This window comes from Podarcis bocagei, assembly GCF_964188305.1.
Source record: "Podarcis bocagei genome assembly, chromosome: 15".
Lineage (NCBI taxonomy): Eukaryota > Metazoa > Chordata > Lepidosauria > Squamata > Lacertidae > Podarcis > Podarcis bocagei.
Genome location: NC_138141.1, coordinates 41,540,163 through 41,565,373, shown reverse-complemented (window position 1 = coordinate 41,565,373; position 25,211 = coordinate 41,540,163). Strand labels below are relative to the sequence as shown.

Sequence of the window (25,211 nt, the reverse complement as noted above, 5' to 3'; positions counted from 1 at the left end):
CAAGGTTAGCAAACAAACCACATGGTTAAAACCAAACAAAAACAAGGAAGATGGTACAGGTTTTTAAGCCAGGGTTTGCCCCCCCCCAAAAAAAAAGTGAATTAAAAATACTCCATTCTTGTAAATCCTGGGAGCCAGTACAGTGAGTTACCGTAAGTGTGTCAAACGTGGAGGGGGGAAGAAGGACCTGTGTTCAAATTCCCTCCCAGCCATGCAGAACACTTGGGTGACCATGGACCTTGTCCCCATAGATCTCAAACTATAACCTGACTACAGTAGTACCTCTGGTTACGAACTTAATTCGTTCCAGAGGTCCATTCTTAGGCTGCAACCATTCTTATCCTGAGGCATGCTTTCGCTAATGTGGCCTCCGGCGCACGATTTCCGTTCGCATCCTGGGGCAAAGTTCGCAACCAGGAGCAGCTACTTCTGGCTTAGCGGAGCTCGTAACCTGAAGCGTCTGTAACCAGAAGCATTCGTAAACAGAGGTACCACTGTCTTAGGGTTGTTGTGATTATAAAATGAATGGTGGATAGTGGTGTATGGCACTGTCAGCTCCTTGGAGGAAAGGTGGGATATAAACACAATAAATAAATTTATTATGACCCCTAAGAATTGTCCATAGACGGGATTTTAATACCCAGTGTTTCTGTACAGGTCTCTATCATGGGTGTGCCTTCTCATTCAAAAGATCTAAGCCCAGAACATGCAGAGAAGCAACAGGCAGCCTCCTCTGAGGACCAACCGTTCTGCCACATCTCTACACTGGGAGTGATGGAGCGATCCACACCCAACGCAGAGCTGCAACAAAACGGCCTGCCACCAACAGAGGCTCATTGGAGGAAAGAAGAAAGCACAAAGCCATCACTCATGCAGAGAACCAACATGTGACCATCTCTGAAAGAGAACCAATCTTTGGAGCCTCTGCACTGGAACGACCCAATGAGCTAATCACACTCAAAACAGACACCGTGGAATTCCTTACCTCCAGCAGAGGCTGAGCAGAAGCAGCCACAGAGCATTAAGTTATGCAGAGATACTACAGGGCAGCCTCCTCCATTGGGAAGGCGATTTTGGTGCACAGGAGACTTTAACAAATACATTTGTGTTTCGGAACAACTGCTTTAAGCAGACAAAACCAAATAGACACATTGGCTAGTAGCCACTGATAGCTTTATCCTCCGTGAATCTGTCTAATCCTCTTTTGAAGCCATACAAGTTGGTGGCTATAATTTCCTCCTATGGGAGCAGTTCCACAGTTTAATTGCGCCCAGTGTGAAGTACTCTCTTTTTGCCTGTCCTGAATCTGTCAGTTACAGATAGGTAGCCGTGTTGGTCTGCCATAGTCAAAATAAAAAAATTCCTTCCAGTAGCACCTTAAAGACCAACTAAGTTAGTTCTTGGTATGAGCTCTATCCACTTTCTCCACACCATGCCTAAACAGACTCATTTAAACATGCTGCATACCTGCTCTGGATCTGGACCCTGGGGGCTGTTCAGAGGCGTACTGCTGACTCCCGCTACACCCAGAACAGGGGAACCCGTTGTGGTTTCAGAATGGCCAGGGGCCTGGGGCGCAGCAAATCCATCCTCCGGCTCAGACAAACTTTTCTCCTGGAGCATTTCCTATTAAAAAAAAAAAAAAGCAAACAAGGGGTTTTCAGTCAGTTGGGTAATTTCCTCTCAAATTCCACAAGTGAATATTCCAGACTTTTAGAAGACTTCTGAAGGCAGGCCTGTTTAGGGAAGTGTTTAATGTTTAATAGATTATTGTATTTTAATATTCTGTTGGAAGCCGCTCAGAGTGGCTGGGGAAACCCAGCCAGATGGGCGAGGTATAAATATATTATTATTATTATTATTATTATTATTATTATTATTATTATTATTATTATTATTATTATTATTCCATATAGCTCCAAAGGTTTGTTACAGTCAGGATGGGAAATCTCTGTTGTAGACAATAGAGACCCCTGTGGAACCTTAAATGAAACACCTCCCCCACTTAGGCTCATAATTAGGAGGAGAAAACGGAACAATTTCCCCATAAAAAATAAACAGCTCAGTTAATTCCAAGCTCAATTTTGAGCCAGATCAGACCCTGTTGTAGCCCCTGAATGTCATCAAGAGCACAATCGAGTCTCAGCTGCCCACATTCTCCCACCTTGTTGCTGTAACTCCACCAGCAGCAGAGGAAGGAAAGTTTCCCACTCCTTCTGGCACTGGGTTGCTGCAGCTGCAAGCCACATGCAAGCAACATACTGGGAAATGTAATTTTCCCAGGGCTCCCAACATCTGCAAGGAGAGAGGAGCTGACCTTCCTTATATATTAAAAATCTCACCTAGATAAGAACTCACAGGGTCACAATTCTCATGTCCTATTTGAGGTGAACATTGCAATCATCAAAACCCACTTTTCTGAGACCAAGTTTTTTTATTCCTGTATCATCAATAATTACCTTATTTCAGATTAACTTTATCGCATCTGTCAAAGTCAGCTCTCTATCCTATGAAAGATTTGCCCACAATAAACGGACAAATCTTTTATATATATATATATTTTAAAAATCTGACCCTGGTTTTAAAACAAGGAACCCACATATGAAGCAGGTGTAGGATGAAGAAATGCAGAGCTTGGTGGGCTATTTGATAGAAACCATAGCATCTGAATTGGTTCAAAATTAATGCAACTTTGTTCTGCCGCTGAGTTCATTTCCTTCTGCCCTCTCTTATCTTGTCCCATCTCTAAACTCTTCAGCATTATGAAGAATATTCTATTCCCACGCTAGTCTTGCCAGCATCACATTTTCCTCAACATGAAAAACATGGCGGTCTTTTCCGGTGTTACAGGAACGGCTACTCTATCCTGAGTCGAGAAGAATTTTGGACAGACCTTTTTACGCAGGGAAAATTCCACAGAACAAAACCATAGACGTGGCTGCAGTGAAACTGGAGCCCAAATCCATAGAATGAATTAGAAACATCATTAATCTGGCCTTATTTCTGAGATCGTGCCCAACTTTACTCCACGAGGAACCCAGGCTGAGTCCTAATGAAGTGGAGGAAGAGAGGGAAAGTGGGAAAGTGGTAACACCAGCACTCAATCCCAAAGAATGGCAATCGTGGCGGGGGGGTCCCATTCCCAAAGTCTATAGTTTAGGCCTTGAATGTAAATAGGTGAACACAGCCCTGATACTGATAAAGAAAAGAGTTTGTGAACAAACACCTTCACTTCAAAAGCCACAGTTCAGCCACACCCACCACACAACCTGGTATAAGGGCAGGTCTCTGCAATGTGTAACTCCACAAACTAGACATGTTTTACAGCCAGCCAGGTACTTGTCAACCACCACTCATCCACCCCTGTTCATACAAGCCCAGACTCAAACTCAAAATACCTAGTGGGCATGGGTTTATCAAAAACAAGTCATGCCAGATGAATCTCAATTCTTTTTTTGATAGAGTTACATGCTTGGTGGATGAGGGGAATGCTGTGGGCATAATATATCTTGATTTCAGTAAGACCTTTGACAACCTCCCTCATGATATTCTTGTGAAGAAGCTGGTAAAATGTGGGCTGGACAAGGTAGCTGTTAGGTGGATTTGGAGCAGGTTGACTGACCCAACCCAAAGAGTGCTCACTAACAGTTCCTCATCATGCTAAAAAGGGTGACAAGTTGGGTGCCACAGGGTTCTGTCTTGGGCCTGTTATTGTTCAACATCTTTACAAAAGACTTGGATGAAGGTATTGAGGAAACCCAGCCAGATGGGTGGAGTATAATAATAATAATAATAATAATAATAATAATAATAATAATAATTATTATTATTATTATTATTATTATTATTATTATTATTATCTGCAGGTGATGTCAAACTGGGAGGGTGGCCATTGCTGCTGAAGACAGAATCAGGATTCAAGATGACCTTAATAGACTGGAGAACTAGGCTAAAACTAACAAAATGAATTTCAATAGGGACAAATGCAAGGTACTACACTTAGGCGGGAATAACCAGCTATACAAATATAAGATGGGGAACACCTGGCTTTCCAGTGATCCGTGTGAAAAGGTTGTTGGGGTCTTAATAGACCACAAGCATAATATGAATCAAGAGTGTGATACAGCAGCATAAAAACAAACCCTAATACTATTCCAGGCTGCATCAACAGATTAGTTTCCAGATCAAGGGAAGTAATAATCCCACTACATTCTGCCTTGGTCAAACCCCACGTGGAGTCCTGTGTCCAGTTCTGGGCATCATAATTTATAAAGGATATTGAGAAGCGACAACCAAGATGATCAAGGGTCTGGAAGCCAAGCCTTATGAGGAACGGCTATGGGAATTTGATATGTTTAGATTGTTGAAGAGGAGACTTAGAGGGGCTGTCACATGGAGAATGGAGCAATCTTGTTTTCTTCTGCTCCATAGGGTAGGACCCGAACCAATGGCTTCAAGTTACAAGAAAGGAGGTTCTGACTGAAAACCAGGAAAAACTTTCTTACAGTAAGAGCTGTTTGACAGTAGAATAGACTCCCTCAGAAGGAGGTGGCCTCTTCTTCATTGCAGCTCTTTAAGCAGAGGTTGGCTGGCCATCTGTCATGGATGCTTTAGTGAAGATTTGTGCATTGCAGGACTAGAGGACCTTTGCAGTCCCTACCAACTCTGTGATTCCATGATTCTAAACCATACATGGCTGGTGGCCTTTGCCAAGCATGGTGGGTTGCTTGCGAGTCACGTCAGACTCTATGAGAGGGAAGAGTTTCCCAGACATGACCACTGACAGCTTGAGGATCCCATTTGGCATAAATTAGTCTTAACTCCATCCAGGAAGGCTTGAGGTTTGGCACCTCTTTTTAAACCACAAATTACCAAGGTCCAGTTCTAGCTAGGATCCATCAATTTTGGTTTCTCGTTTTTCCAATCTTATAATCAGTTTGTCCCAATCCCAGATCAGCTTGCCAGCGTGCCTTTTTAAATAATAATAATAATAATAATAATAATAATAATAATAATAATAATTCTGCATGAAAATCGATACGCATTTTTCAAAGACATTTCTCCTAATGCCCATTTTTCTGCAAGCAATTTCCCAAGGCAGTAATGCATTTTTATACATTATTTTCACTGGTATATAGTTTTGTCCACAGTCTTCCCCAACATGTGCTTTTTCTGTAAAGGGGAAAAAATGATTGGAGGACTGCATCAAAAAATAGGGAGAAGTTCTACGTGTAGCTGCATTTTGGTATGTGCATTGGTTCAGGAAGCACAAATGAGAAGTGTTTGCATTAAAAAGTGAACCGAATGAATTTCTCCCCAATCCCTCGTTCTAACCCAAGAAAAACCAAAAGCTGATTGCTTGCCTTAGTGTTGCTCCTTGCTGCATTGTTTTTAATGTGGTATTTTGGGGGTTGTTGCATAATACATTTATTAATTAAGCTGCTCCATATTCTGGATAAGCAAAATATGAGAAGAGATGTAGCTCAGCGGCAAAGCAGATGCCTTGTGTGTAGAAGGTCCTGGGTTCAATCCTCTGCATCTTTGGGTAGGGGTGGCAACATCCCCTATCAGGAACCCAGGAGAGACACTGCCAGTCAGTGTAGGGACAATACTAAGCCAGACAGACCAGTGGCATAGGACGGTTTCGTTTGTAGAGCCTGGCTGGCCAGTTTTGTAGCGGCAAGATTCCTGCACAGAGCAAGGGGATTGGACTAAATAGTCTTCAATACCTCCTTCCAACTCTGAAATTTGAAAATTGAGTGTCTTGATCCATTGCCATTCATTCATAGGAACATAAAGACCTGCCTTGGCGCTGTGGGTTAAACCACAGAGCCTAGGACTTGCCAACCTAGCAGTTCGTAGCACGTCAAAGTGCAAGTAGATAAATAGGTACCACTCTGGCAGAAAGGTAAACGGCATTTCCGTTCACTGCTCTGGTTCGCCAGAAGCGGCTTTGTCATGCTTGCCACATGACCCGGGAGCGAGATGAGTGCCGCAACCCCAGGGTCAGCCACGACTGGACCTAATGGTCAGGGGTCCCTTTACCTATACTGTTTACACTGACTGGCAGCAGCTCTCGCTAGGTTTCCAGACTAGGGGTCTTGCTCTACCTAGAGATGCCTGGGGTTGAACCCGAGGCCTGTCACTGAGTTGCAGCCCTTCACACGAGATTCGTTCCTTGGTGCCACAAATGAAGAAGGGATGGGTTTGCACATATGAATGCCCTCTCCTAACTACCAGCTCACTCACCCCCAACATAGTATAGCTAAAGTATACTTAAGAATGCAGCTTTAGACTATGATCCTAACCACACGGTGTAAAAAGCACTCTCTCACTTGTGATTCCCAGCAGCTAACATGGTATAGGTAAAGGTAAAGGGACCCCTGACCAATAGGTCCAGTCGTGGCCGACTCTGGGGTTGCGGCGCTCATCTCGCTTTACTGGCCAAGGGAGCCGGTGTACAGCTTCTGGGTCATGTGGCCAGCATGACTAAGCCTGGCGAGCCAGAGCAGTGCATGGAAACACTGTTTACCTTCCCGCTGGAGCAGTACCTATTTATCTACTTGCACTTTGAGGTGCTTTCGAACTGCTAGGTGGCAAGAGCAAGGACTGAGCAACGGGAGCTCACCCCGTCGCAGGGATTCGAACCGCTGACCTTCTGATCAGCAAGTCCTAGACTCTGTGGTTTAACCCACAGCACCACCTGCGTCCCATGGTATACAGGTACATAAACACACTAGAAACTGCCTTATACGCAAGTCAGACCACTGGTCATTGAACACTGTCTACACTGATCAGCAGCCACAGCTCTCCAAGATTTCAGACACGAATATTCCTAACTCTACCTGGAGGTACCAGGGATTGAACCTAGGATATCCAGGATGCAAAGCAGATGCTCTGCATAAGAGCTAATTACTGCAGCTTGATCAGGCTGAGGACCAAGAGGTGGCCCTATGCTGTATAGCTGCTGTTTCTAGCTTGGGCTCCCCTGGTCTGAAGAATTCTGTGTGGGATAGAGCAGCAGTGGTGAACCCATGGTCCATGGGTCACATTTGGCCCACGCATCTGTTTCTGGTGGCCTGGCAAAGTGTTTGGCTGCTAAACAGACTCATCCTTCCTTCCCTTGCACCACCCCATCACTTTTGTGCCCTTGGAACCTTGTCTGCCTGCTCTAAATCCCAACACCTAGGTTATTTGGACCACACTAGCTAGGAGGAGTCTGTTTAGCAGCCAAATACTCTATACCCCCAGTAGGGCTGGGAAAAGACACATGTCTGAACTCCAGGAAAACCACCATCAGTCAGCAGAGACCAGGGATGGAGAAACTGTGCCCTACCAGATGTTGCTGGACTCCAGCTTCCAACATCCCTGACAATGAACTGTGTTGAATGGGACTGGTGGGAGCTGCAATCCACCTGGGAGGAGCCACAAGTTCCTTATTCCTGGAGCAGGCAATTCTGAGTTGGACTGAAAGAGTGGTCTGACTTAGTCTGCGGCAACTTCCTACGTCCCTGTGCTCCTATCCCCACCCCGCAATTGTTGCAAAGGATTTTGGGGCATACTCTAATTTTACCCACCACTCCAACCAACGCTATCAGACCTCACTGTTGCACTAGAGATGTTGGGAAGCCTGGTCTTCTCACTGAGGAACCCTTGCTGAGCTGCTGAAGAGCCTCAGTTTTATCCCAGAAGGAATATAGTTGGAAGAGAATTGCCCTAGATATTTTGGGGGGGGGGTCACCTTCTCACACAGCGATACATGAGTAAAGTCCCACTGAAATCAATGGAATAACGTTATGAGACTCTTAGGTAAACAGCAGGGAAGAGAAAGTGAAGGTTTGTGGGATGGGGGCCGAGGTATTAAAGACTGGGATAGGCTTCCAAAGAAAATGACATCATTTACCCATGCATCCTCAACACACACACACACACACACACACACACACACACACACTGTTTGGTTCACATTGTATCCAAATTCATTTTGGTTCAAAGCCAGTTGGGAACTCATTCAGTCTAATCTCATGGAACAGAAGTGGCTAGACTCCCTAATGGATATAAGCCGTAGGCCCCAAAGTGAGCCAACACATAGCTTTTTATCTTTGCGTCTTTTACTAAGTTCTTGCAACTTCTTTCATAATGGCCCTTGAGATTCCTCCCCCCCCCCCCAATTCAAATACTTTGGAAGTTCAAGAGACCAAAATTCTAACAAACAATGCCATTTTTTTCTCTCCCCCAAATTCAAATTCAGATAGCATAAAATGTTTTTTTGTTGTTTTCAAAAAAAGCTGTTAGAGTTACAGAGATGCATCATTGCCCACCCATTGGCGATTCCGATACCCCCTTAAAATTTTATAATTCCAGGACTTTTCCTCCGTTTTCTGTATCAATGTACGCTGGCTGAACATGAGCTGTTTTTCAAGACTTTGGTGAAAAACATCAGTGGCAGTATTATATGGTAGGGAGAGATGCTCTTTGGTTTGAGGAAAGCAGAAGACCTGGTGTGTGTGTTGTTGAGCCTCTAACATCTCCTTGGAAATACCTTTCTCCCCTCTCCCTTTAAATACATGAACTGTGTTGATTATATTATTGCACTTGCTGTACAATAATATCTCTTTTCAGTCTGGGAATTATTTATTTTTAACAGCTTCAGGAGGTGACCCATATGAACTGAATACCAGTGGCTGTTCTTGGGAACGTAAAGAAATGGACCCCACTTTTCACCTCTCTTCCACTTAGGTTTGCCAACTAACCAGAAAAAAATGGCTTGGCCTGCTCCTGCTCTTTTAACAGCAAGTACAAGACGAAGGTTTCCACAACCATGGAGACACACATGATTACCTGGTTATGCCTTTAGATCAAACTACCGTTAACAGCTCAGCAGACTTAACCAATTAAAAATAACCCTCCCAAATTTTACCAAGTCTATTGTTTTTCTACAGATCTCCCTGCCCAGGCATAGGCAAACTCAGCCCTCCAGATGTTTTGGGACTACAACTCCCATCATCCCTGACCACTGGTGCTGTTAGCTAGGGATGATGGGAATTGTAGTCCCAAAACATCTGGAGGGCCGAGTTTGCCTATGCCTGTCCTTGCCTCTTCCCAAATCTGGAGACAGATTAAGAGTTGCCAGCCAGCTAAGGCTGGTCATCATTACTAAATCCCACTGAAGGAAGCAACCAGATTTTAGTTACTCTTAACTTGTTCTGTTGGTTTCAGAGAGACTTCCACGACAATCCTAAGCACACTTACTAGGGGGTCCCACTGAGTAGTGTGCACAGGATAAGGCTGTTAACATCATGCAGAAAATAACAATTACCACAAAGTCAAAAGCCACAGAAAGGCAATGTGGTTATTAGGGGTGTTGAAAAGAATGCCACAAAATAGTGAGCAAGTCTTATGGTTCAGTTGAAGAAGGGTCCTGGATAGCTCAAAAGCTTGCTTGTTTTGTTCCAGGTTTTGTTGTGTGTGTTTTTGCAGCATTTCAGTTGGTCCTCAAAATAAGATACTACCTGACTGTAACTTCTGGATTTTTCCTCACAGATGAGCATGCCTACTTCTGATTTTTGTATAGTCACCGGGATTTAAGTTTAGCTCGACTGGAGCCAACCATTTTTAAGAGAGTTTCAAGTAGGGCTCGGGTTATTTTGTCCCATTGTTATCTCCGGGCAAATTGACTTTGGGAATGATATCAGACTTGTGAGACCTGCATTGTGAGATGCAAAAGCACCATGTACATGCAAAAGAGGTCCTCCTTTCACATCGCCCTTCAACTTTATACATATTCTCCTAATTTTGTCCTGCATTATAAAGAAACGACAGTTTTAAAATTCCCTTTACCCCTGATTTCCCAAGAGGGTACCCAAATCATTCCTTGGCTTTGAAGGATATTTTTAAAAGCATCTCCCACACCCCCAGATGCCAGCAAACTGGGTCACAGACATAGAGGTCTTCTAAGCTAAGGAACATAAATTCAGAAATGATACACCTCGACTGCATGATATATATTTTTTCTGTAGTGTTGGGGAATAAACAGCAAATACAAGAGGGCATTCAGGTAGGCTAGCTTTGAATTAACATATGAGGGCAATATTCAAGTTAGGGGCAGCAGCAGAGAGGCAGGAAGGAAAGACTCCTCCTCTCCCCCCCAACCCCCCCCCACAGCTACCCCAAAAAAACTACTTAAGCTGGGCTGCAGCTGTTCCCACTGAAAAAAGGGAGGGGAGGGTCTCAAACTGGAGCCTGTTAGAAATTTTGGCTTAAGTATGCTGAATGCAACTAGATTCCTATGCATGCTTACTTAGGAGTAACAAAGCAGGGTGTGTTAGGACTGCAGTCTTAGAAAGTGAGTTTGAGCATCACTTTTCTCACACGTGCAACAGAATCCTCTGCATGTTTACTTACAAGTTTTTTTCTCAATAGTTCAGACTTACTCCCCTTAGCACATTTAGAGCCTGAGCCTATGAACGCTTACTCAAAAGTTAAGTCCAAAAGAGGCTGCACACTGATTTAGAAGTCCCATTGAATTCAGCAAAATTTTCAGTGATGCTGACTGAAACCTGTCTGTAAACTTGCAAGTCCTATTGAACTCAGTGGCACTTACTTCTGTGTAAACACGCAAGGGGGTACAGTATTTAGGCTTCCAGGCTTACTGAGAAGTAAACTGCATTGAAATCAAAGGAATTTACTTCTAAGTAGATTTACTTTTTGAATAGCAAGAGACTGACTGGTAGTTTCTCTACCTTTCCCAGCACATTCAGATTCTTATCTTTTTCTCTTGGTTATGAAAATATGTGATTATTTTCTGCCACTGGAAGATTTAATTTTGTTGGGGAAGGCTTCCCATAATGGATAAATAGTAATATTGTGGGCATCAATCAGATCTCTTTACGAACGCCTTTTCCCATCTCAATCTGGCGACTGAGACTTCATCCTTCCAAACCTAAACTCATTTTCCTTCAGGTCAAAGCTGCACAGCTATGTGCAAATTTCCTCAGAGGTCTCGTTGAACTTAAGGGCGGTTTACCTTAGAGTAAGCATGTGCAGGATTGGGTTGCGTTCCTCACATTCTATTTCTGAGCATGTGGGTTTGAAGCCCCTTACTCCTGATTCTACCCTGGGATCAATGGAACTTAGAATCCAAAAACTCCCTTAATTCCCCACCAGATGAAAATACCTCCTCAGGGGCTAGCCTTGTCCGCTTTAAAGATCTTTAGAGAGTCCCACAAAGATACAGGCAATCCACAAATCTGACTTAATTCTAATTTTAACCATAATTTTACATATTGTTCCTGCTATCTGCTGGGATACCAAGGCAACACATATGTGATACATTTTTTTAAAAAAATCCTACAAGTGTATTCCTATAGCATGCTTACTTGGAAGCAAACCCATTTAAATTCAGTGATCCTTACATCTGTGTATAACATGCAAAAATCTAGCCCTATTAGTCAACCCCGTTGGACGAGGTTTTTCCCTTGCGCCTAAAGATATAGAAAGGCGTGCAAATGTTCTCGTTCATAATATAACTTAAATTAGATTCAGGGGAAGGGGAGGCTGCAATATTGCTTCCCACCCCCAACTCCTTATCTGGAGTCCCTTTTAAAACATTGGTAATAATACTAAAAACAGACGAAAAGATGTTCTGTGTAAACATCCTAACGGTGAGCCTTAGTTAAGATAAAAGGGCCTCCCTTCTCCTAACTCCGACAGTCACTGGGAAAAAAGCAATAAAGATAATACAGTGAGGGGAGGCAGACAGCTTTTCTCCCAAGTTTTACTATGCAGATTAGAGGCAGGGTGGGGACACCCAAAAATCTAACAATGAAATGTGCAATATAAAAGTTAAGCCTGAAAAAAAGATCAGATCAATTTCACTCCCATGCTGAAATTTACAAACAAATGGATTGTTTCTATTCCCCAAGCAGCACCATTAATGCAGATCTGATCCTGTGCAACTTTTACTTCAAACTAACCCCTGCTGGGTATAATAAAAAATAAATAAAACACACCCCACTTCAAGCATATTTCATTGAGGTTGGAATCCTAGCCCCATTTACCTGAAAGCAAGCCCCATTTGGATTCAATAGGACTTGCAACTGAGTGGACATGGTTAAGGATTGCACTCTGTAATCCTTAGCCATGTCTACTCAGAAGCAAGTTCTATTGAATTCAGTGGGGCTCAGTAGTCTCAGGATCACAGCTTTATTTATTACTGTTATTTAGTGTTGTTTTTATTTATTTTAAGCATTCATATCTCTTGCCTTCCTAACAAAAATTCAAGGCTGCTTACAAGTCACCCTTATTATAAAACTGACCAAAGATGATGATAATAAGCTTGAGAGCCAATGCTGATTAAGGATGCTTAGGCACTATAGATCACATGTGAACTACGCAAAACAAGAAGTACAGTATATTGTAAAAGGTGGAATAAAATTATTGCAATGTGACTTGCTCCTAAGTAAGCTTACAACCCTGATCTTCCTCAAAATGCAATCCTGGGCATGTTTTACTCAGAAGCAAACCCCATCATCTTCAGTGAAGCATACTCCCTAGACAGTAGCATGCTAAAAGTACTTAGAAGCTTAGCCGACCCGATTCACACGTGATGAACTATCAGTATGTTGAAATGTAACTAAACTTTACTACAAGGAACCCATTGCATTTGTGTGTGTGTGATCTCACTTTCAAGGATGTCCTCAGACTCCAGCCCCACTAAAATAAAACTTGCGCGTGGTATCCTATGTGGAAATTAACTGTCCATAGATTTCAATGGGATTTGATTTTGCACCCAATGTGACCTCTCCTTACACAAAACTATAAGATTAAGGTGGTAAATTTAGGGTTAAAAAGCCACTGAAATGAATGGACTTAAAAGCTGGTGAAGTCCAGTGCTTTTAGTGGAATGTGACTTAGTTGGATACCACCCTTAGGACCCAATCAAGGTGTGTGTTTGCTCAAATCAAACACTCTTCCAGATTTGTTTTTATTTGTGGGGATGAAATCCTGCTTTCCTTGAAGCAAGGCGTGTTCATTTCATTCGGGGAGCCTGCTTAGAATCCATTTTTTAAAGGATTCCACTCACACCCTGGAGTAACTTTTGTTAATCCTAACACACCAAGACTGCACATTTTCCTGGGAGCAGCTCCCATGCCTGGGACTAAGCCTCTGAACACGGAAGGTTTTACTTATGAGTAAACAACCACGGGATTTTATTTGCTTGGAAGGAAGTCACGTTGAGCTCTCAACAGGACTTCCTTCAGGGCTCTAAATTCTTAGAGTAACCTGGGACGACGCATAGCGCACAGAGGATTCTGTTTGCTTGCGACTTTATCCTTTGCACGGCCGCTCGATTCGCATATCTAACATCTTTGTTATCTTACGTGCAACCCCTTGGCCCGTTTTACCTTCAACTAAGCCCCACCGAATTAAGAGATATTTACGTACTTCAGAATGAACTTGAATAGGGTCCTGCAGATTCCAGGACGGAATCCTACGCACGTTTACCTCTGCATTAAGTCCCTCTGATCTCAACGGAGATTACTTCTGAGTAGACATGAATAGGAATGCACAACACGTCCCCTCCGCTGCCGCCGCCCCCCAAGTAACCTCGAATTTCAATCTGATGCACAATTTCCTACAAATCCCATTGAGTTCAACGGGGATCAAGTTCAAATAAGTATGCACAAAGGCTGCGTTACTTGGGTCTGCCCTAACAAGCAAGCTCTTTATTTAAAACAGTCTATGCGGTTTTACTGATTTTAATTTAAATGCGCTAGCCATGTCTCCCTTTCAAGACGCCGCCTTGGTCGTGAGAAGGTGAGTTCACCGGCTTACAGCAACACCTCGGTAGGCTTTTCTCATAAGAAAGTCCAATTGAAATCAAGGTGACTCTTACTTTCAAATAAATGTGGCCCTCTGGGTTGGGGGGGCTGTCACGTGTCAGTCATGGGGGTACAATCCAGAAGCTACCTAAAGTGTCTGATGGGCCACTGATCCACGCCTCCTGTGTAAACACAAGACACCAAAGCCCTGTTGATTTTAGAGCAATTTATTCCAGAGTAAATAAGGAAGATCCCCCTTTTAAAAACACGTTATTGAACGCCTTTCATGTTGCGCTCTCGCTCCCTGTTGTTCTCACCGCCACAAAATCCGCTGTTTCCCCACCAATTTAAATCACAAAACAAAACCCTACCAATTTAAATCACATGCAAAATATAAACGGGGGGGGGCGTTTCCTCTGGAGTAAAAATCTTAGCAAACTCGAGGGAGGGTCCTTCTGGGTAAAACACGCTTTAAAGTTGCTTGTGTGTTTGTTTGGATCATTCAAGAGTGTGAAGTTCTTAAACAAAACCTCGGGTAGAGGGTTGCCCCATATTTAGCAGCCGGCGGGACTTAGTCTAAGTAAACATGCCTACTATGATCAGGCAGCGTAATCCGATGCTCTGCCTGTTTATTTCGGAAGTAACTGCGCATAGGGGTTGCAGCCTGAATTGAGAGTTAGTTAAAAAGCAATGCAACCGTTTAATTGCGCTATAATTCAAAACACACACACACACACACACACACACACACACACACACACACACACAAAGTTTAGTAAGCATTCCCGAGTCTTTGGGATGTGGGGGAGACACAAGACCAAGCACTCGGAATAAACAAACTAAGCGAGTGTAACTGACCAGGGTGATTCATACTGGTAGGAGTTGACAGCAGTATAAAATCGCTCTAAAAATGCATTGAAAAAGGCGACCGCCGACGCCCAGCCTCGCGTTGCCTCGCAGTTGTGTTTTCTACCGAACACGACCAAATTTGGGTTCTAGTCCTGCCCCAGCCATTTCCTCGCAGCGATATTTCTGCAGGATCCAAGGGAAAGGGAATTCGATGGGGTTGTATGGACTTTTCTCCCCGACGCCCCATCTAAAACGACTGCGGCGCGGCTTTCCCTCCCTCCGACGAGCCTTTTCGCCTTTGCCCCCCAGTGAAATAAATCCCACTTTTGCCTGTCACATGCCCTTAAGTGTTGTTTTCTGGCTTTACAACTTCACCCTCACCTCCATCTTCTGTCTTTTTCTAAAACCCTATTTCTCCTTCCAAATTTTCAAACATTGAGCCAAGTCAGCTACGCACCCCCCACCCCCAGTTTCAACAGTTTTAAGAGGCGGGGTGCAGACAAAAAATAAAGAAAAGAAAAAGTATCCTGCAATACAAAGGCATGGAAATTTAAAATAATAATAGATTTTGCTGTTTATGCCCCCAAATCTCTCCTTTACGTTTTACGCACCATTTTACTTGTAAAGAAGCCCCATTTGAACACAGCAAGGAATGTTGCGGATCAACATCCACAGGCTTGTGTGGCATGTCAAATTGCAGGTAAACGACCCTACAGCCTCATCTGGGGGGGGGGAGGGAGTTTGTTTACTTAATTGTATGCACCTGAATTTTGGAAACGAAAAGGTCTCGCTGCCTGATATATACAGTACTTCACATAACAGAGCAGCTGTAAAGCGAATGAGGCCTAGTCAGAAACCAGGCTGCATTTGCCTCGCGTGCAGCGACCTGCGTTGGCTCCGGAAACTGTAAAACGCCGCCTGGACGCTGAGGGCGCTACAATAATCGTCTCACTACAGTATTCACGTGCTCTTAGGTACCTATAGTAAGTATATACACATTAGGAGGAGGCAGAGAGAACGTCTGGGCGCTATGGGCAGGAGGCACTGGTGCGCGCATGGAAACTATCAGGAATTACTGAGCCTTAAATGGGATCGTTCCCCCTCCCCACACACACTTCCCCCATACAATATCCCTTGCAATCCTATCCGCTACTCTATGCCCGACTTTCCTGGGTCTATTGGGACTTACTTCCAGGTCAACTTGCCCAGGACGGCGCTGCAAACGGGAAGCCTTCCTTGCATGCCTACTCCCAGTGTTCAAGAGTCACCGGATTCAATGGCGCTCGTTTCCAAGTATCTCCCTCCCTGGCGCGTCTAGGAGTGCGCCTACCTGCAGCTGAGGATACAGCATTTCACGTCCGCAGAAAGCAGGGTGGGGGTGGATGGGCCAGGCTGATGTTTACTCCTAAGTAAGCCTGCTTGGGATCGGGGAATGAGGCCTCCCTGGATGTCTAGCTTGTCCAAAACGCCTTGGGCTTAAAAAGGGGCGCTCTGGTGACGTCTGAGCGGCGCGATCACCAGCACGTTTAAAAACACGCACTTTCCTTTTTGTTTTCCTTTTCTGAAAGGAAAGGAACCATTTATCTACACACCATCCTGAACTCTTTTTTTAAAAGCCAGCTTTTAAAAAAACGGCGGCACAGCGAAAGAGAGTAAACTTCCCTTTGCCCAAGCCCCACTTTTAAAAAGTTAGGTGCGTTGGAGTTTTATATAATGCATGCCCTGACATTTACACAAACAGGGAGGAATCTGGCTTTATTTGTTTGTTTTAAAAAACAGATTTAGCCAAGCGATTTTAACAGTTTATTTCGAGAGGAAAGCTAACATGCTGCTCAAAGGGCACCCAGAGAGGTCGCTTTTATTGGGATACTTACAATGCAACCCTACAAAGGTCTACTCGCAAATAAGCCCTGTTGAGTTCAGTGGGGTTTACTCTCAGGCATGAGCGTGCATATAGGCACAGCTATGACTACAAATCTTCTTTTCTGGGAGTAGGCCTCACTGACGCCAGTAGGACTTACTTCTGAGTTGACATGAGTGGGATCGGCCTGGTAAGCTGCAACCCAACACGCACTTAGTCTGGAAGAAACTCGGTCCAGCTCTGCTGAGCCTGCGTCTTTCGAAACCCACATGCCTACCAGGGACATTTAGGCAGCGTGCAAGGCTCCCTTATTTAAAAGGATGATCTGTAAGGTGCTGAGGTGCGTGACACTTGTAGTTAAAATACACTGCTCCTATTTTAAAAAAACAAAAACACATAGGAAGAAGTTTGGTGGGTGGGTGTGTCTCATCATCGATATTTTAAAAGAAAATGTTCAACTTGGTTCCTCATACTTTAATTTGTTATTAAAGTAATTAGTGGGAGAGGAAGAAAGTATCATTCCACCCCAAAACGTATGCCTGTTTAATTCTCAAATAAGTTACATATTTCATGCAAGTTTGGGACCAAAGACCGGAGTGAAAGAAACATTCCGCCTTAACTGTGTAACTCGAGGCACATTTATTTACGGGCAAATGCCGGAGATTTACGTCTTCTAAATAACTTACTCCAGAGTAAGTTCACGTAGTGTGGTTGGCTTCAGAAATCCAACTCATAAAACAAATGCCAGCTGGCCACCAATGACTTGGCCAGATTCCTCTCGGCCTCAGTTTCCCCGTCTGTAACATAGCGGTGGCCTTGCTCTCTCACACAAGCTGCTTCACGGGCAAAACGTGGCCAGGGAAAATTATCTTTGATTTTAAGAACAGCGCCGTTTATATTATTCCAGGTAATCATCCTATGAGGATGCAATTGTGTTGCTATCATCCTATGCAATTGTGTTGCTACTGTTAATATTATCAAGTTAGATCTTGATTGAATTAATGATCAACTTGGATGGGGACCCGGTTGGTTGGCAGACACGCGTCTGTCTCTGGACACAAGAGCGCGGCTTTGGAGGCGAAGTCAAACCGTTGGAGAGTTACAGCCACGACATAACCAAGCATGGCCTACCCATTAAAAAAAAAAGGGTCTAGATTTCCACTCAGTGCCACCACTTGCAGGATCGACCCCACCCCAACCCGGAATATTAGAAATCCAAGGTGAGTTCCCCAATTGTACTTGGAGCGCTTCCAGTTTCTTTTAAATTGATTTTTACTGTAGGCTCTGCAGAAATCAATGGGTCTAAACTTTCCAAGTTTAAAGCGTAGTTTAATATCGGAGGCTGGCGCATCTCCCCCGCCCCAACGCGCACACGCTCTTTTAAATTCCCGGGGAAACTTCTACGCTTTTGTTTACATCCAGTTTCCCCAACTCCTCCCCGCCGCCCCGAAGGTAACGCGGGTTCAGATGAGTTGTCTGAAGTTCAAAGCCGAGGGCGAGGAAGGAACACCGTTTCTACGCAGGCGCCACTCCCCAGAACTTTTATGTATTAGTGGCATTAATGTTTAAGGTGTTATTCTTTCGAATCCACCTCCGTCGGGAGTCTGTGACGTTCCCGAAGTAAAGGCAGAGATGTTGGCAAATGCGCTTTCGCCATATATAGAGTATAGAGGGAGTTACAAAGTCCTGAAGGATAAAAAAAACACACGCCCCTAATTTCCGATTACTATCTTGGCAAATCGATCTGGTCGTCTTTATTATCTTTTTTTTTTTTAAGGACCGTTTTCAAAATACTTTCTCTTTCTGCTTCTAAATGGGTTTTTATTCCCACCTCCCAAGATCTCCATCTATTGCAGAAATTTGCAGGTCTTTGAACTCTTTTTGATTAGAACATGCCTCCTTAGGGGGGGGAGGCCTTTCAAAATGATAATTTACTTTTTTGAAATGTGATATATAGCAACATTAGCTCTGTACTTTTTGTTTTCCGTTATGCAAAGCTGTGCGGTCGAATTATCAAGTGAATGAGTGATCTAGTGCTGTGAATCCTGCTAGTCAGGGAGTCCTATTGAACTCAAGGGGCCTTACTTTCCAGCAAAGATGCTTAAAGATTACGCTCTGCAAATCATCAACTCAAAAGACCCAGAAGGTCAGGTAAAAATAAATAAATCATCAGATTAAAGTGAGAGTATCTAAAGTGTGATAGGGAAAAAAATACTTTGAAAAATAAAACTTACACTGGATCTTTAAAAATAATTATTAGGGAGTGTGTGGTTTTGGCAAATCCATTACAAATTCTAGATAGCAGCTTTGCTTTTTTTTTTAGAATGTTCAACCTAGAATGCTATAATACCCACTTATATGTGTATTTTTTTAAAAAAAAAAATCATTCCCGCCCTCCATTTTCTTTTCATTCAAAACCTTGCCCAAAAGATTCATGCTCCCTCCCCAAACTTTGGCGATTCCTCTCCTCCCCTAGAAATAACAGCAGTTGAAACGCATTCGCCATCACATAGGCCCCTGTGATTAGTTTGGGGGATACATACATAAGCTCAACACAAATTGGAGGGGACGCGCGTGCACGTACATATAAGAAAGGAGAGGTTGGCTGAAGCGCAACCCAACAACTGCACATAATGTTGATCTGGACACAACCTGGCAGGTCTCCCCTCCCTCTTTTTCTACTGGTGGTGGTGAATTCATTCCTGTAGTTTCTAGCTTGGTCCTTCCTCTTTCTCCCTCCACCCACCCCCACTCTGTGCCTGGCAAAACGCTGGCGAGGTGGCAAACACTTCCTTTGGTTTGCTCCCTCCCTCTCCATCCACCACCCCTTTTTAACCTAGCTGGGGGTCTTTACTTTGCGATGTGTGTGTGTGTGTTGCGGCGCGGTGTGGGGGGGGGGGTGGAGAGAGAAACTCTTGACTCACAGTAATCGCTCGAGGCTTGACGCTGCTGGAACGAGAAGTCTGGCGAAGTTTCGCTGCTGTTGCTTCATCAAAAGCATCCAAGAGGGATCAGCATCCTTGTTAAAAAGACGGGTGGGGTGGGAAATCACCCTTCCTTTCCCAAATCCTTTGAAGAAGAAGAAAAACTCGCACAAACATACAAAATAGCCACCACCAAATGATAATTTAAAAAGAGTCCTGTTCTGGTTCTATATCCTTAAAAAATGAATCTGCTTTTTTATTTTTTTCGGGGGGAAAAAGAATACGCAGAGAGAGGGGATCCCAAATGGAGAGAGATGGTTCCTTCTAAGCTGGTCTATTCCCATAGATCTCGTTTTGTACCTTTAAGATCTCCTCTTAAAATGTTCCATTAAATAAAAGAGAGAGAGAGAGAGAGAGAGGGAGAGAGAGAGAGAGAGAGAAGAGGGAAGAGAGAGCGCCAGTTTGGAGTCTTGACTGCCCACCCTTCTTGCCGCCCCTCCCTCCCTCTCCTCTGCTGACGTTGCTGCTGTCAGTCTTCGGGAGTTCCAACTAGTTTCTTACTTAGGATCTTCCAAACAACCGGGGCCCCCTTCTCCTTCTATTCCCCATCAGCGCCACACTCTCCCTCAACCTGCAGTCCCCTTTCCCCAAACTGGCCCTGCCTCCTCACCCCCTTTCTCCCCCCTTTTTGCTCAGAGTACCATGGAGCCAAGCTGGGACAGCACCATCTCGTCCCTCCACCCTGAACTCCCTGCTCAATGTTTGGATGCTGCTTTCGGAAAGGGAGGGGGGTCAGAGAGGCACATCATGGTTTAAATTATAGTACATCTGGAGAGCACAGTCAGGCAAATAACATGCTCGGGGCATCAGCTAATAATACTGGCTGAACGGCTAAAGAGATAGCAGGCCGCAGGCTTTTGAGCATAAAAGCCCACATCTATATCAAGGGCCAGATATCTGGGGGGGGGGGGACAGGCAGTGCACACCCTGCCCCAAAATAGGAGCCCCAAAGCGCAACCAAGAGAGAAGGGATGTAGCCCAGTAGAGAAGCATCTGCTTTGCATGCAGAAGGTCCCTGGTCCAACCCCAACATCTCCAGACACGCCTGAAAAAGATTGCCTGCCTGAAACATTGGAGAGGTGCTGCCAGTCAGTGTAGACAACACTGGGGCCAATGGTCTGACTCGAGATTATCTTTCTGCATCCCCAGGGCTCTCCAGCGCTCCTGCTGCAACAGTCAAGGAGGTCTGTGACTTTAAAACCGCAGTACAGCAGACCAGCTATCCAACAGGTGCTGCTTCTCCTTCCTGCTGCAGAGTGTCTGTCTGTGGCGTGCAGCACTGAAAGACGCCGAAACCACCAAGAAGTGGCTGCACCACACTAAATGTCCATGTACAGTGTCCTGTTTTTCTAACAGCCGCCGGCCAGTTGTCTTTGGGAAGCTCACAAGTCAGGCGTGAAAACGGTGCCCCCCTCCAGCCCCAGTGATAGACTGCCTTTGAACCTGGAAGTTCAGTTCAGCTTTCACAATTCTCTACCCCCATTCATTAATCTGCCGAATCCAAAATTTGAAAACTGTCCCCTCGGTTTCTGGCCATCTCCGCAGCTTGTGAGTGTGAATCCCATCCATTAATTATTATGAGTTGAGTGAACAAATACACCCCTGTTTGTCAGTCTTGAACTGACTGCTAATTATTTCCACTGGGTGAGCCCTATGGGAGAGAGAGGGGATGAAAACAAGTTTGCCTGTCTGTCTTGCAAGACAGTAAATAATTAAATTTTATACAATTCTATCCTGATCTCCTCCCAGTAGCCGTCTTGTAACCAAGAGCTTCTCATCTTCTGTCTTCAGAAAGATGCTCCAACCTGGGCCATGTCACTTTCCCCTTTTCTGTATGTTTCACAGGTCTGTGGTTTGTTGCATTTGTATACTGCCTTTCCGCCAACGCATCCAAAATGGTTTGCAATTTTAATAACGGAGATAAAATTTACTGTGACAGAGTCTCCTTTCTGGCTGGGCTGGAAGCTGATGGCACAAGCACACCCTGACCTGGGTTATCTCGCGTCTGCCTTCCCCTGAGTCACACAGATCTCTACGGCATCATACTCATAACCTGTTCCTGAATTTTAAAAAGTTGAACCTTTCCCCCCATGAGCCAATAAGCTGTCTGTTTGTTAATTAAGCATAATGATTTACCTGCCCTTCATCAAACAACCCTAAAGCAGATTACAATATTACAAGAAGCCAGCAAAAGTGAGTGCATGTAAAATAGAATTAAAAATTCCAACATAAAAACACCATCAGTTACAGCAACGCACTAGCATCCTGCAGCATCTGGGACAAACAGACTTGGTTTTAACAGGGCACCGGAATGTCAACAATGCTGGCACCCACTGTATTTCCAGAGGCGAGTGCATTCGACTCTCAGGGTGCCATGAAGATGAAACCCACATCCTATGTCACCACCCCACATATATCCCCTAGTGATGGGGCAGTGAGAAAGACCTCTTCTCCAGATCTAAGGACCTGGACAAGCTGATGCACAACATAAAAGAGCCCTGCTGGATCAGACCAGAACCTCTTCTAGGCCAGAAGTTGACAACCAAATGCTTCTGGGAAACCAGAAAGCAGAACAGCACACTTATGTATGCACAACCCTCAGAATCCAACATGTTTTGCATTGGGCGAGCAGCTGCCAGCCTCAACGCCTCCATCCATATAACAGGGATAATCACAACCTGCATGAAAAGGCTAAAACATATTATTACAACCTTTTACAAAGCTGGGCCCTTACAGCTCCTGTTAGGGGACAGATAACTGTTCATTCCCATTTTACAGGTTGGAGGACTGAGGTCTAGAGAGAGGGATTTGCCCAGGGCCACACAATGGTGTCTGCAGCAGAGTGGGATTTGATTGACTTCCGCAAGGCAGCATCTCCACTTTCCTTAGCCACTGGACCAAATTGGGTAATGTGAAGATGAATATGCTATACAAAGGTTTGGGAATTATTTGCACATTTACAGAGTACTGTTAGAAAATAATATAAAATAGATATTTGGGCACATTAAATTATGAGAAATGACTCACTGTATCAGACCAAAGGTCTGTCTGGTCCTGTATTCTACCCCAAAGATGGCCATCCCTTCCTCAGCTGAAATTTAGAGGTATACTGCTTCCAGGGTTCAATTTAGATACCATAGCCTAATAGCTATGGATAGATCTCTCTGTGAAATGGCCTCACAACAGCAATTGTATACACATTCAACTGGGAGTAAGTCCCATTGAACTCCATGGGATTTATTTCTGCATAGGATGGCTCTGTAATCCTTATTATTCTATCTTTAAAAAGCCATTTGTGGCCTTCACAACATCATGCTGGTGGGTTCCATAATTAGGTGTTGGAAGAAACACAGAAAAAGACCAACTCTCTTCTGGTCCAAAACCCATCCATCACAATCACTCAACTGAGTGGGCAAACAAAACCACATAGAAAGCAGAACAAAAACAAAAAAAAAACATTTTGAAGTGTCAGCAACCAAACAGCAAATGACCCTGAACTCAGTGAAGTAAGCACTGGATAGCCTGAATTAAATGCAATTATACTACCATCAGCCTGAGGGGGCTTAACTTACTCAAGTTTAGAAGGCGAACCCCACATGCCAATTTCTAGCTGAAATTTTATTTGTATTCAGAAGGACACAGATTCTAGAAAGTTTGCAACCCAACAAAACAAAAAACCTAGTAAATTTTATAATTCACACACACACACACACACACACACACACACACACACGTACATGAGAAATGTCCTCATTGCAAGTCAGCCCATTGGTCCATCTAGCTCAGTACTGTTGACACCAACTGGCAGCAGCTCTCAAGGATTTCAGACAGGGAGTCTTTCTCTCTCCTTACCTGGATATGCTTGGGATTGAACCTAGGAGGTTCTGTGGTCTTTTGCCACACACTTGGGACTTGCAGCACCATCATACATCTATATGCTATGGCATTAGAGGACTAAAATCCACAGTATAGACTCTCTACAACAGCCATCCGGGTATTTGACAGACCAAATCCACCCAGCTCCTAAGAGGTCCTCAGTCAAGAGTGGATTTCCGCTACCTTGCTTAGGAAACTCCTAAGAGTAACAATCTTTAAAAATTATGGCCACTTATGTTAAGAGTCTAGGGGCAGGGGGCTGTCTTCATCATCAGCATTACTGATGGTGATTTTTAAAGTTACTGTTACGACCCCTCTTTCTTACCTGTACCAAATCCATTCTCACAAACCCACCTTTTCCATGAACCCTTTGGTACAGCCTTCTAATCCCCAATGCCCTCCTGTAATGGTGCCTGTTACCAGAACTAAGTATGTGCAACTGAAATAAATCATACGGGGTTCCCCCTGTTTATGCCCCCCCCCAAGTCTTTCTTCTGTGGACAAATTTTAGGTTGTAAGCTCTTTGGGGAAAGGGACCTTTTATGCTCCTGTATTCTGCAAAGATTTACACCCTTACAGTATAAGAATCAACAAACAGCAGTACTAACAATTGTCTGACTACCCACCACTTCCTAACTCCTGCCTTGTATCCAGTACTGGTGATACTCACGAGTAGACCCGTCGAAAATCAATGGATATGACAAACATAGGCTCATGCACTTCAATGAGTCTACTCCAAGTAGGTCTTGGCTATGACCCCCTGCCTTCCAAACCAAGATTGTGCTGCCTGGAGACTGAAAGCGCCCCCCCCCCAAAAATAAAGCCTTTTGGCAGAGAGAGAGGTGTCCTCATTTCCACCCCACCCCGTCGCGAAAATATCCAACAAACAATAGAATTCCTGAAGCAGAGCTCTGTGGGACTCAAAAAGCTTGCATCTCTCTAAGCGGACAGAAGGGGTTTAAGACAGACAGACAGACCGTTTACCAGTTTTGCAGCTCTGAAAACAATCTTCTGCAGCTCTCCTCGCTTCAGAGCAGAAGAGGGGAGAGGAGCTTCTCCCAGCGCGTTTTCGGGCTGCAATCCAATCCACGCTTACCTGGGAGTAAGCCTCCCTAAACTCACTGGCGTTTATTTCCGAGTAGCCATGCATGGCACAGACCTTAGCTGTTAAAAACTCAAGTCCCAGACGAAGTTGCAGCGTGGCCCCTTCTGAGGCGAAGAGGAAGAAAGGAGAGGGGAAGCTTTTCGCTACTTTTTTTGAGCCACCCCCCCTCCCCGCTTTTTGGGGCAATCTCTACATCTATCTTTTAGGTGGAGTTCAAAGCGACAGAGCACTTAAAGAGTCAAAGTCTTATTCCCCTCCCGGCCAAGATACAGGGCGGGGGGGGGGGATGGGGGTAAGAACCTCATCTCACCTTCCTCAGAACTTATATTTGGTATTTTAAAACACTCACCGATCATTTAGTTTTAAACTGATTTGATTAATTTGGGGAATCGATTAGGCTTGGGAGGAAGGAAAAGGGATATTCGGGGAACCAATTTAGCATTTGGAGAAGAGGGGGGATGAATAAGTCAAATATTATTGGGCCCAGACTGTTCAAGCAGCGAAACAAAGCAGAAAGGGGACTTAAGAAGAAAATCGAAGTCCCTGTGGCATTTAAAATGCCTCAAAAACACACAAACGAACGCCGTTTCATTTTAAGACAAATCGAACTTACATTTGATGGCATTTTACTTTCCTGGGGGAGGAGAATTTTGTGGCGTTAAAGCCTGAAATATTAAAGATACGCGGGCAAACACATCCATTATATATATATA

At 44.3% G+C, this 25,211-nt stretch overlaps 1 protein-coding gene across 20 annotated transcripts in view; it reads right to left on the bottom strand.

Moving 5' to 3' along the window:
- TBX4 (T-box transcription factor 4) overlaps positions 1 to 25,211 on the bottom strand; it is a 133,373-nt gene that overhangs the window by 47,761 nt on the left and 60,401 nt on the right. For 14 of the 20 annotated variants that reach the window (XM_081172086.1, XM_081172095.1, XM_081172092.1 and 11 more), the window contains one exon: positions 1,468 to 1,626. In XM_081172086.1, coding sequence (XP_081028212.1) covers positions 1,468 to 1,626 — 159 coding nt within the window. The other 6 variants (XM_081172082.1, XM_081172081.1, XM_081172085.1 and 3 more) reach the window with 6 other exon arrangements.